Source organism: Lygodium microphyllum, chromosome 5, assembly GCF_053477565.2.
Source record: "Lygodium microphyllum isolate KBCC chromosome 5, Lygodium_microphyllum_v1.1.10, whole genome shotgun sequence".
Classification (NCBI taxonomy): Eukaryota; Viridiplantae; Streptophyta; class Polypodiopsida; order Schizaeales; family Lygodiaceae; genus Lygodium; species Lygodium microphyllum.
Genome location: NC_141139.1, coordinates 76,361,369 through 76,374,482, shown reverse-complemented (window position 1 = coordinate 76,374,482; position 13,114 = coordinate 76,361,369). Strand labels below are relative to the sequence as shown.

The following is a 13,114-nucleotide window of genomic DNA, read 5'->3' as shown; positions in this document are numbered from 1 at the left end:
TTGTTTTTGAAGACTGTTTTTACTAACCATGGTTTGCCAAAAGTTATTATTTATGATCGTGATTCTAGATTCTGTAACAATTTTTAGACTACTTTGTTTACTAATTTGGGTACTAAGATTGATTTCTCATTTGCATTTCATCCTGAAACTAATGGGCGAACTGAAGCTACTAACAGTATCATTCTAGATCTTTTGCGTACATACACAATTTCAAAATCACAAATATGGGATACACAATTGCATCTACTTCAATTTGCATACAATAATACACCCCACACAGCTACTCAAAAAGCACCTTTTGAAATCATTTATGGACATAGATTGCTACACCTATTACATCATTGTCAAACAAAGTTAAAGCTGCTGATTATATTGCCAATATGCATGCTACTATTTTTACTGAAGTTAAGGATATGATGCAAAATCCCAGCAATCATACACTAAACAAGCTAATAAGAAAAGAAAAGCCATGAGTTTCAATGTTGATGATTATGTTTGCTTACGCATTGAAAAGAGAAGATTGCAAAGTGTTGAGAAACACCCTGTTGTTAAATTAGCACCTAGATTTTATGGACCTTTCAAAATAATTCACAATATCAATGACAATGCATTCAAATTAGAACTATCCCAACATTGGAAAATCCATAATACTTTTCATATCAGTTTACTACAACCTTTTAGATGCCAATTCCTTGACACCCTGTCTATGAAAACCCTCCTTTGTTAGAAGAAGAAACTGAAATTCTTGAACCTGAAACTATTCTAGACACTGACTTTATGACCACTAGAACTGGTCGTAAATACTCTAGATATTTGGTTAAGTTTAAAAATCATCATGTCGAAGAGGCCCAATGGATACACGCCTGCAACCTAAGTGCTTACCCCTCATTGCTCGCTCCACATTTGTTGAGATGACAACCTCAACACATGCGGACATTGATGATGGACTGCGTGGTTAGATGGGTCCACACGTCTACACTTAGCACGTTGGTGGTCATTATGACTCTCACATGGCCACTGACTCATTACTTATTATATTCAGGTTGTTACACCTATTTACAGCTGGCATAGTTATAGCGCCAGTCGACTAGTGTAGTCGGTTATGCATTGTTTGACTTAGTAGGCCACTTTCCTTTTATGTTGTATCTTATCTATACTTTGTGTACATTGTAAAGAGTGTGAAAGAAGAAGAAGAAACCAGCAAGAAAACATTTTGACAAGGTAGATTTCTTGTGCGAGAAGTTGACGAGGATGCCTGTCCTTTTTGGGTGTCATGTTAATTTAATGTGCACGTGGGTGATTCCACGTGGCACATGATTCCGCAAAATACATATTTAAATTAATGAACGTTTATGAGTTTAGAGTGCACTTGTATTAAATTAAGGTTAGGATCGAGTTCCAACCTATTTATTTATTTTGTAGTTGAAGACTACTAGGTATTCACTTTTGTGGATTTTATCTTATTATTTTCTAACAATTGTGAATGCTTCAGTTGATGTGTAGAGTAGGTAGCGTTGGCATTGGGAAGCATTGGGCAATGATGTGTATTCAGATTATCATGAAGAATTATTATTTTTTATGGGCACACGTCTTATCACTAAAGACGTGGTGTCAATATTTATTTAGGCATGCTTATTTATTAAAGCACTTGACCAACATTTATTATTTTGTATGCGCATAGGCGCTTGGTTTAAATATTTTATTATTGGACATTATATTTGGGCACATCCCGACTTTTTGGATGCCCAAACGCTTTACTCTTTATTTGGGCAAAAGCAAACACAAAAGCTAAAATCATTCTAATTGTAAATTGGGTTATTTTTTAGCTTAAAATTTAATAAATTTATAAATACATACCTTGTGAAGCACTCACACAAGGCATGGGGAGAGATTGCACCCGATTTGTCTTTTTGTCTCATGTTGTGCAAACCTTTCTTCTTGCTTTATGAGCTTTTGTAGAGTTGTTTGTTCTTGGGGACCTTCCGATGTTCACTACTCATGCATACAACATCCGATTTGCATACTAGTCATATTAGTGTAGAATCTCAACCAACTTCCAAAGCCAAAATAGTGCAATGATGGTATTTGGAGATTTATAAATGCTTCTATTCGCATAGTATTACTTACTCATCCAACAAAAAGCAAGGGCTGCACTTCAAGAGGCTTATACGTTGATACTCGCGTTGTATAGAAAAGCAGTCTAAATCAGAGCTATTGTATCTCAAGAAGATGTCTGGTACATAGATGCCACACATGTCTGCCTCCACATCTATGAAGAGGAAAAGAGTCCTTGAGCCCACAATGACAAAGGAGTCAGTTGCCTCAAATGTTTCAATAGCATCTCATATGTCAGTGACAATTGAAGATTCAAGCAAGGCTTCAAAGAAGGGAAAGGCTTCAAAGTCTCCTTTGAGGATCCCAGGGCTATCTTAAATTACAGATATCAGAGCCTCTAAGAAGCTTTTGGATTTTCTCATAGAAAACAATATTGGCATTGCTTTCTATCCAACAGCTAGGGAGATTTTCATTCCAGAGTGGGACCTTGATCAAGTTCTTAATTTCTTAAAGGACCTTTGCAAGGAAGATTTTGCAAAGTTTGAAGAGTTGGCATATCTTGTTGTTCAGTTGGATTCCAAGGAGTATGATCACACCCATGTTGGAAGGTCAGGCATTGCAAAGTCCTTATTTACCAAGAAATGTGGTTATCATTCTCTTGATATATTTTATGCATTTGAGTTATGCTCTTTACACCCAAAAAAATGCAAGCTTATGCTTAGGTCTACTGCATTCATTTTATTTGCCCTTGTGAAATACCCTCTAAAATCTGATGAAAAGCATAAAGAAACCTCAAAATTATCTAGTTATTTCCTTCTTAAAGAGATAGTAGATGAAGTTGATGTTGAGGAGCAATTAGACACCCAGATGAAAGCATTAGTTGCAAAGGACGTGGATGTTGCTGAATTCAAAGCAGAGACAATAATTGAAGAGACCACTATAGAGGTTGATGAGCCATCTGACACTCCTTCAAGCCTTATCGTTCCATCTTTGCCTACTTTCCCAATTAAATACAAGGAGTACATGTTCTAGTCTGATCACCAAATTCTTTTCAATTTGAGAGAAGATTATGGCTTGGCAGTTATTGTGGAGGCATCTGTAGATGCAAAAGCCAAGTGGATGTTGAAAATGAGTCCAAGGAGGACTTACTTAAATTAGATACTCAAATGTCTTGTGATAAGTTTTTAGATGCATCAAATTATTTTTCCCTATGCTTAAGCAAGGTTAAAGATGTTGAGAGAGAGTTACAGGGCTGCTAACAAAGAGTTTGACCAATTTCAAGAGAAGCTTGGAATCTCCAATTTCAGAAGGGAGGAGTTAGAATATGTAAAGGAGCTCAAGGATATTAATGAGACATCAATTAGCTTATGGAATCCAAGCAAACTTGAGAGTGATGAAAATCAAATGGTAATGCATTCTTTTATTTTTGTGGAACCACATATATATTTTCATTTTTTTCGTTCCGATTGTTGCTTTTATAGTTGGAGATTGTAGATGAGGATAATTTCTTGGGAAAAGCCAAAGGATTGAGAGTTGATGGTAGTTCCCTAAAGGATGTTGCACTTGGGCATTACGTATCGAGGATTGATCCCAATATTCTGTTGGTTTTGCATAGCACTTTCTCAGAGGAGGCCTCATGGCCAATTGTCTATGTTAAAGCACTTACAAGGCTTCTTGGATACTCAGGTTTATAGTACAATGCGCACAAATTTATGTTTTTGGAAAGGACAACAACCATCCGAATATTTGGTTATGGTCCTGGCTTCTCTGCCTCTAGGGCTGGATACTTCCTTGCATACTCATCTTATGTTTTCGCAGCAAACAAAATAGATATCAAATCCATAGTTGGATATAAGAGAAGAAAGTTTTTACATTATAGAGAAAAAATGCCTGAGGAGGACGAGGATGTAAAGGCTCTTAAAAACTAACCATGTATATAATATTTTGATATAGTATCGGTGTTTTAGATTCCACCGCATTTATTGTATTCTCCATTTTTTAAGTTGTCTTTAAAAAAACCAATTGAATAACTCCTAAAGGGCATTGGTTTTTGTTGCTCGTCCTCCATGTCTAGTGCTTCGAAAGAAACACATACGTGCTTGGTAGTGAGTTTTCTCCATACCTTGACTACTATAAGTTACTAGGGACCCTTGCTCTTCCACAAAATAAGGCACATGAATAAAAAGAATATGCTATGACAACCCAACAAGCAATAATTAGTTTAAATCATTAAACCTTGTTTTCAAAGCAGAAAGGTTCAAATTTATGTTTCTCTTACCAAGTAGAAAGTAATACCCTTTTCTCTCCAAGCTAATTCCTTAATTGCTCGAACAAGATTCACAATTGAACATTTGTACTCTTTCGAATAGTTAAATGTTATCTTTTGTTTCTTAAGCATTTTTAAAAATATGTCAAGGGGTCTCTAAACCTCCATTCTTAGGAATGCAATTCGTGGTGTGCTAGCCACATTTGTTGTGATTGCACATAACTCTCCCCAGCACTCCCACAATGCGTTCATTTGTTTACCAATATGATTTCTTAGAAATTATCTAGATTTTGCACCCCCATAGAGACATCTACTAAGACCTCTCTTGTTTTCCCTAAGGCTATTGGATCCTTTCTTAGGTGAACTTAACCTCCATGAAAACCCATTTTTGATAGTAAAGCCTCACATTTATCAATGCACTCATCTGACAAATATACTCATTTGATTGAATATGCATAGTCAAGATGCAATCTAAGCAACTTATCAATTATTCTAATCTCTACATGTAATGTACAAATATGAATGTTCCTTAGAGAGATTGAGAGAATAGGATCCCATAAGCCATTCACGCTTTTGAACTTGCTCAAATATATAGAGTTTCGAGTTGGGGTTCTTCTTGCTAGCTGCAAAGTACTCCATTCTTTGGATCCCAAACTCTTCATGCAATAAATACAATGATATTTTGCATTGGACCCATTACTTACTCCAAGAATACATTTGATAGTTTTTAAGTTAGCACTTATATGCCATTCAACATTAAAACTACCAACACCATCGACTATTAACATTTCACCTTCACTTTGAGACTTTATAATATCAGGAATACCTATATGAGAGAATAACCATTTCAAGATTTCATGACTTTCAGTACTTGGGCCGCACCAATCCACCAAAGCTCCATCTTGAATTGTATCTTAAACTGTTGTTCTTGCCCCTTACCAATATTGTAATCCAATGCCCTATTCATGATACAGATGCAGACTCTTTCTATCTTTTGTCCCTTTTGAATCTATGCTTCATCCAATTTTAGTGCAAACTTCAAAATACCACCACATTCTTGGACAATAAATTTATACATATGGACCACTGCAATCTGGACTCTTTTAATATCAATCCAAATATTATTAGATATGTTGTATTAAAAAAAGACCTTTGTTTTCTTTTTTTCATAGGACATAGATCCTTCTATATGAATATACAATCCCAAAAACATCTAGAATCCTACGATTCATAGCTGTCCTAGTAATTGAAATTGCAAGAGGCAGAGGCAAACCAAATGCACTTATTCTATATTTAAGATTTGTAAACCACAATTTAGAGAGAGCATGATAACCTCTACGATTGATACCCATACTATCACATGTCTCCACTATTGCATTTGGTTTAACTGTCCCTTTTAAATCTTTCACCAACTCTTTCTGAGTTTGGCTTCTCAAGTCTACATTTTCAAGTGATTTAAGAATCCTTATAATGTCCTTCTTTGTCATGGTTTCTTTAATAACCTTAATCCTCTCATTGTTCTCTCGAATATTAATACCTGAAATATTAGAGACACATCTCTTTGCAAGGTTTAGTCTCCTTTTCTTCACCCAACTACACAAGTTCATTATATTTTCAAGTAGTGTTTTTCTCTGTCTAAATCCTATTGGAGTTGCTTTCAAGCATAGTATTTTTTCTTGCAATGACTGATTAGAGTTTTCTAGGTTATCAACCTTGTCTATTAGCTCAGAAATAGTTTTTTGTGCTAATGTTAATGCTTCCTTTATTTTATGCATTTGTTCTCTAAATGTAAAAGATACAAAACATAACCTCATGCAATAGCCAAGCATCCCATCACAACCATCTCCAACATACCTTATGAAGTTGTGAATATTGTAAAAAGGAGGATGTTTACCTATTGAAGTGTCCAGAGGATAAATATTTCCATCTATCCATAAGTCTACATGCTTCTTTCCTTGTAATCGCAACCTATTAGCTTCATCCTTGTCCAACAATGCTCGATGGTGTATACTCCTCCAAGATAAATAAACAGGATCTAACTGAATAGTAAGTTTATACTTGCGTGGTGGGCCTGCGCTTGTATTGCTAGAAGAGGTATTGGTCAACATTTTGGTAGGGAACCCTAAACAGGGCAATAATATCACAGAGAAGGAAATAGAACCACAAGAAAGAGAGGTGCAGAAAATGAACGTCGAGAAACAAATGAGCGGCGTCTTTTGGTGCGAAAATTCAAAAATACAAGACTTTGCCATTTCCAAGAGAATAAGACTGAAAATGTGACACTTAACGTCCATTAAAGATTGAAGATATTTAATACCTAACCTCTTAAATGAATCATACATTCTCTCATTAATCACATTCATGTAGCCAAATTTGGAGGGTTTTTTCTTCTAAACCTCCTCTAATTAGTAACTTAATCATTTTCTTACAAGTGTTGTTTTAAAACGTTTTTGGCCCTAATGAAAAGAAGTTTGATTTAATTAAAGGAAAGAGAGAGAGAGAGAGAGAGAGAGAGAGAGAGAGAGAGAGAGAGAGAGAGAGAGAGAGAAAACCTAGGCCCTACATATGAGAGAGAGAGGGGGGAGGCGGAAGGAATTTAATTAAAAAGGGGAGGGGAAAAGAAAGAGAGAGATTATATGTGAGAAAGGGGAGGGTCTTTTAATTTAACACACACACACGGAACATAGGCCCTACACATGAGAGAGAGAGAGGGGGGAGGGGGAGGAAGAAAAAGGTTTAATTTAAAAATATTATTCTCTTTCCTCTTCCCCCCTCTCCATCTTTTTTTATCCTTCTTATTCTTATTCTTATTCTTCTCTCTCTCTCTCTCTCTCTCCTTCTTTAAATGAAAAAGTTTAACCTTACACACAGAGAGAGAGAGAGAGAGAGAGAGAGAGAGAGAGAGAGAGAGAGAGAGAGAGAGAGAGACTTTTGATTTAAAAAGAAGTTTGATTTAATTAAGGGAGAGAGAAAGAGGGAGAGGGAGAGGGAGAGGGAGAACTAGGCCCTACACATGAGAGAGAAGGGGGAGGAATTTAATTAAAAAGGGAGGGGGAAAAGAAAGAGAGAGATTAAACGTGAGAGAAGGGAGGGGGTTTTAATGAGAGAGAGAGAGAGAGAGAGAGAGAGAGAGAGAGAGAGAGAGAGAGAGAGAGAGAGAGAGAGAGAGAGAGAGAGAGAGAGAGAGAGAGAGAGAGAGAGAGAGAGAGAGCCTAGGCCCTAGAATGAGAGAGAGGGGGGAGGGGGAAGGGGGCTTTTAATGAAGGGGAGGGGGAAGAGAAAATGAGAGATTGCACATGAGAGAACATGTAGGGGAGGGGGTTTTAATTAGAAAAGGGAGGTTTGGAAAAGGTTGTAGGTTCAAGAAGCCCTCTGGAGGTTTTGAGCTTTTCAAACCTACAACCAAAATAATGTAGTATTAAGAAAGATATCTAATGTACCCTATAAAGTATCCTAAGATAAGCTTTCACATCCTCAATCGCCTCCTCAATTTCCCTTTCCGTAGTTTATAGTTTTTCCAACTCTTTAAACTTTTATGAGGAAAATAATAAATGCAAAAATGAAAATTGTCAACAAGCTTGTAGAATGGCATGCTGACATTGTAGCAATTTAGTTATAGGAATGATTTCTTATAGTAACTCAATGATATGCATGCTAAATAAATATAGATATCCATCCATGGAGTCAAAGGGCAAGTTAGGTGAAAATTTAAGATTTTGACGTATAACATTTTAGACCAAGCATGTAAAGTCTAAACTCCAAGAAATTAACTATTAACCAAAACTTTGTAGTAGTGAGAAAAAATAAAGTTTCTCTCATGTAAGAAATGAGAATGTAGCTATAAATAATGATTAATTTCACACTCATTGTGCATGAATTTATGCATACAATCACATCACCAAAAATGTACTATCATGCATGCTACCTTAGAGGAAACTTCTTATATACTAGGATATCAATTATAGTATAGAATTAGATAATGACTACAGTTTTTCAAAGATCAAGTGTAAATTTTCTATTTTTGTGGTTTTATCTTATTGGTTACAAAATTCACTTGCAATAACAATACACTTGTTGAAGTTTTGAACTAGATATAACCTCAAGCCCAAGCATGCATAGTTGATCCTTTATGAAATAGCAAACAAAGTATTAGTACAAATTGGCATGCACAATTTTATCACACACAACATATTAGGAAAAGTTAGCATGCACAAATTTAGCATGTCTTGATTTGAATCAAAATATTAGTTAGAAAGGGTTTAAAACATTTTCCCTCGGCAAGATCAAAACAAGAAGTGTGCTTGAATGAAGAAGCTGACATGGTTTTTAGCATTTTCTTCCTCCTTAGCTACTAGGATATATTTATTAAAAAAATTATCATTTATTTTCCTTATCAATAAATAGAAGGAAAAAGTGATCATGGAAAATGATCACAATGAAGGAACATCAAATGATCCATTCAAAAGAGAACAAGAATGCATTGCCATAATGCATTGAGAAGTAAGTATATACTTCTTCATAGTTTGAAAACAAATCAATGAACAAATGAAATTTTGACATAAACTTTTGGAAATCCCATCTCATACCATAAACAATTTTCATGGGATAAGTATCTAATAAGCCTTAATTTAGGAAAATATGTTTTTAGTTGTATTTGAAACCTTTTAATGGAAAATAATAATGATTTGAATATAAAAGATGTGATCTTGAGAAGAAATGTCTTAGAGAAGTTGTTGTGACTAGGTTGTTATAGTGACAACAACTAGTGTCGTAAGAAAGTTGGTTACAACAACTAGTATCCTAAGAAATTTGGTTTTGTGACTAGGTTATTATGATGACAAAGTTGTTGATAGCTATATATGCATTTCTGTTGTATATAGTCTATTTGATCAAAGTTCAAAAGTTTGATAAGTTTTGGGTTGGGCTTAGGGGCGTATCATTTCTTGAATGTCTATTATGTAAACGAAGTATAGTGATGCTTTAAAAATTGTCTTCCTATGAGAAGTAGTAATGGATCTTGCTAAAGGATTGTTTATGAAAGTAGTATCTTAGCTCATCATAGAGTTGGTTAGCTTTGGCAATTTCCTATTAATCTTAAATATAAAAAGATTTTAGCTTGTAAATGTAATTTCCAAAAAACTACAAATCTCTATAAATCTATATTCAAAATGCTTGATTTTCCACTTTGAGAAGTATTGAATGGGATTTGTGAATATTTTTCAAACTAAGACAAATATAGAGCTATCAAGAATTCTTTTGACACACCTCTGGAAAAAATATGAGCATCAATATGTAAGACACTGATCATTGATATGTGTATCGAAATAATCATTGCTAGTAGTTTAGAAAAAAAGCATAGGACATTCTAACACTTATTATGACACAATTTAAAAACAATTTTTGATGAATATTCCGAGATGTATAAAATGCTAGTAAAAAGTACCTAAATTGAGTGTTTTTCGCGTTCTTCATTTCGATGCAATTGAGCTTACAGGTATACCTGCAAACCCTACTATATTTTTTCCCTCCTCGTTGCCATTTGAGATTAGAAAATGAATGTAAGGGCAATGTATGTTTTGAATACATATTTTTAATTACTATTTTTATTTAGTACAGAAGAGAGAGAGAGAGTAGAGAGAGGAGAGAGGGTAGGAGATAGAGAGAGAAGAGAGAGTAGAGAGAGGAGAGAGGGTAGGAGATAGAGAGAGAAGAGAGAGTAGAGAGAGGAGAGAGGGTAGGAGATAGAGAGAGAAGAGAGAGTAGAGAGGACAAAAAAGAGTAAGGAGAGGAGAAGAGGAGATAGAGAGAGGAGGTAGAGAGAACATACGTTCGGCATAGCATACATGTAGCATACGCCTAGCATTAGCAAACATATGTCAAGCATACGCTAAGGATTTGCTAATTAGTCTATATATTATTAGCATAGCAAACCCCTTGTGTAGACTAAGCGTACACAAGCATAGGTTAAGTGTACACACCTATCCTTAGTCTACACCACATGTATGTTATGCTAATGATATGCTAGGTGTAGGCTAAGCATATGCTTAACATTATACATAGTGTAGTACATCATAGCGTACCCTAATTAGTATGGCATATGCTCAACCTACACTTAGAATACCCTTAGCTAAAACTTAATGTATGATTACTCTAAATCTATCTTTTTTTAATTTTAGCATATGCTTGCTCTAAATCTATATTTAGTATTTATTTTAATTTTTTAAGAAAGTTATATATGTTTAGCATATTCTATGTGCATAGACCTGAGTACTTATAGATACCATCATTGGAGCAATCTTGCTTAGTGGAGTTTTAGACTCAAGTACTTATATATAATGTCATTGGGGCGAGCAATCTTGCTTAGTGGAGTTTTGACTTGTATTATTAGCCGACTTCACAAGCACATATAGAAAAGTGTTTAGACTTGGAGGGCACTCTTCTCACTCCACGTATTTTGTATGTCTTTGCATGGGGATCTTGATCATGGTCCATAGTATTCATAAAATTTAAGAACTCGAACTATGGGATTTGAACTTGTAAATGTTTTATGATCATCATCTTTATAATATTTGCCTTTTCATGTCAATTGGATAAAGCTTTTTATTTATTTTTCATTACTTTTATTACAAGAAAATAAGTAATTCATATCAATAAGAATCTAGCAAAGATAGGTAGTGGGGAATGTGGCCTTTTAAGGGGCCATAGATCCTTGCTTTAAATTTTTTTTCTCATCAATATTTGTGTTGGTAACTTTTATTGCACGTGTCGAAATGCATGTTGGTATTATATCAATATTTATCCCGACGGCAAGATTCGGGAAAAGACGAGTTCGCTCTAACCTAGAACTTGTTCACCTTGACAAAAATCCTTCTCAATTATTTGGAAGAAGGAAATAAATCCTCTTCAAATTTCTCAAAATATAGTTATATTTGCTAAATATATGTATAAGATACTGTCTCAATGGGGGTTACTTCCTTCTCAGATGATGATGAAAAGGATTTACTTCCTCTTCCTCAAAATTTTTTTCCTGAACCCTGCCCGACGGTTATTGTGTTGGTTTCGATGCCAATACCTGAAATTTTAAATTAATTTGACACATATGTTTGTCTTAAATTGCATTTATATAGGCTTCGCCCCTAATAGGATCGATAATATTATTCGTGAAGAGTGCTCTAGCTAAACTAAAGTGTGCATGCTTTGTGAGGAGAGAGAGATGTCATGCTTAATTGGTGTGTGGAGTTGGCTTAAGAGGCTCGCAAAGTGGAGCTTTGTTGTTACGTGTGGAGTTGGCTTGAGAGGCACTCAAAGTGGAGCTTTGTTGTTGTGGACGAGGGAAGGGAGTTAGTCCAAGGGATAGCTAGCGAGCAAGCATCATATACAAGATCGCAGAGAGAGAGAGAGAGAGAGAGAGAGAGAGAGAGAGAGAGAGAGCATATGGGAACTCGGGCCCAGCTATTGTTGTTATGGATGACGGTGCTGCTGCTACTGCTTCTCATGATTGTGCAGGGGGACGTGATTATTGTAGCCGTTGCAGGGGGTAATGTATTAGCGAGGAGGCCGCCAGGGATAAGCACAAGGAAGATGATCGGGGCAGAGCAGCAGCGATATCAGCAGGAGGAGGGAGCTGAGAAGCAGCCGCAGCTGGAGCTGCAGGAGCAGCCCTACAAGGCGCCGCCGAGGTTCAGGCGCAGCCGACTGCAGTACTACGTACACGTGGCGGTGGGGGATGCGAGTCTGAACACGAACCTGCTGCCGCCGCTGAACCCCAACAAGACCGGGCAGTTCGGGGCCGGGGAGCTCTTCAACTTCAACGCCACCCTCACGCCGGACGCGACGTCGCCGCTGGTGGGCCACGTACAGGGCTTCGCCATCGACACCAGCTACCTGCCAAACCCAGGCCCCCACCGCACCCTCCTGGAGGTGGAGCTGTGCGCCTACAGTTACGGCCGCTACAACGGCACCCTCCATATCCAGGGCCTCATCCGCTTCGTCAAGGGCGTCACCAACGAGATCGCCGTCACCGGCGGCACCGGCAGCTTCCGTGGAGCCCGTGGCTACGGCTTCATCAGCTCCATCCTCTACAACGGCACCACCCATGTCGCCCACCATGACATCCGCTTCCTCTAGCGAGCTTATCATCATCCGTCATCTTTCTCCGGGCTGCTATGAGTAACCCATCATTGCTTTGGTTGGTTCAATATACACCAACACATATTTCCAGCTTGAAAATGAGTACTCACTGCTCACGGTAGCATTTGATGGACGTCCACCCATCCAAGGGTCTCCAACCCATCCTACAAATGGCAAAATAATATGAAACTTTTCACTGGACTAACAACTTAGAAATTTGCCAATCTATACAAAGCCTAAAGATTTTGGTTGAACATCTATGGATGGGCAATAACACGGAACACCTATTTGAAACTAAAAGTAATTTAGATCATATAGTCTCACATATCGAGAAAATGATACACTATTTGTAATTATTGGATATTTTTGTCATGTTATCTACTTCATACCATGAGATAAAGTAATACCAACATTAGTATAAGACATATATGCTTAGTGCTTTCAATTTTAATTATGGTTTACATCTATATATATATATATATATCATAATAGCATAAACAACATAAATTTATGATGATTGTCTATGGATTGCCAATGTTTGAATTTGCCATGCCAATGGAAATGGCAAGGTCTAAAAGAAAGTGTCCCATGAAAACTAGGGATGCATCTCAAATCCTAACACTATTTCTCACCATTGTAAGGGCCTTTTTTCAAAAATAATCC

The 13,114-nt window shown here is 36.6% G+C and overlaps 1 protein-coding gene across 1 annotated transcript; it reads left to right on the top strand.

Moving 5' to 3' along the window:
• The first annotated feature begins 11,714 nt into the window (after positions 1-11,714).
• Positions 11,715-12,850, top strand: LOC148036009 (dirigent protein 19-like). The gene has a single exon (XM_087679057.1). It carries the CDS (start codon positions 11,756-11,758, stop codon positions 12,446-12,448), a length of 693 nt encoding a protein of 230 aa, XP_087535183.1. The 5' UTR covers positions 11,715-11,755; the 3' UTR covers positions 12,449-12,850.
• Positions 12,851-13,114: the final 264 nt, after the last annotated feature.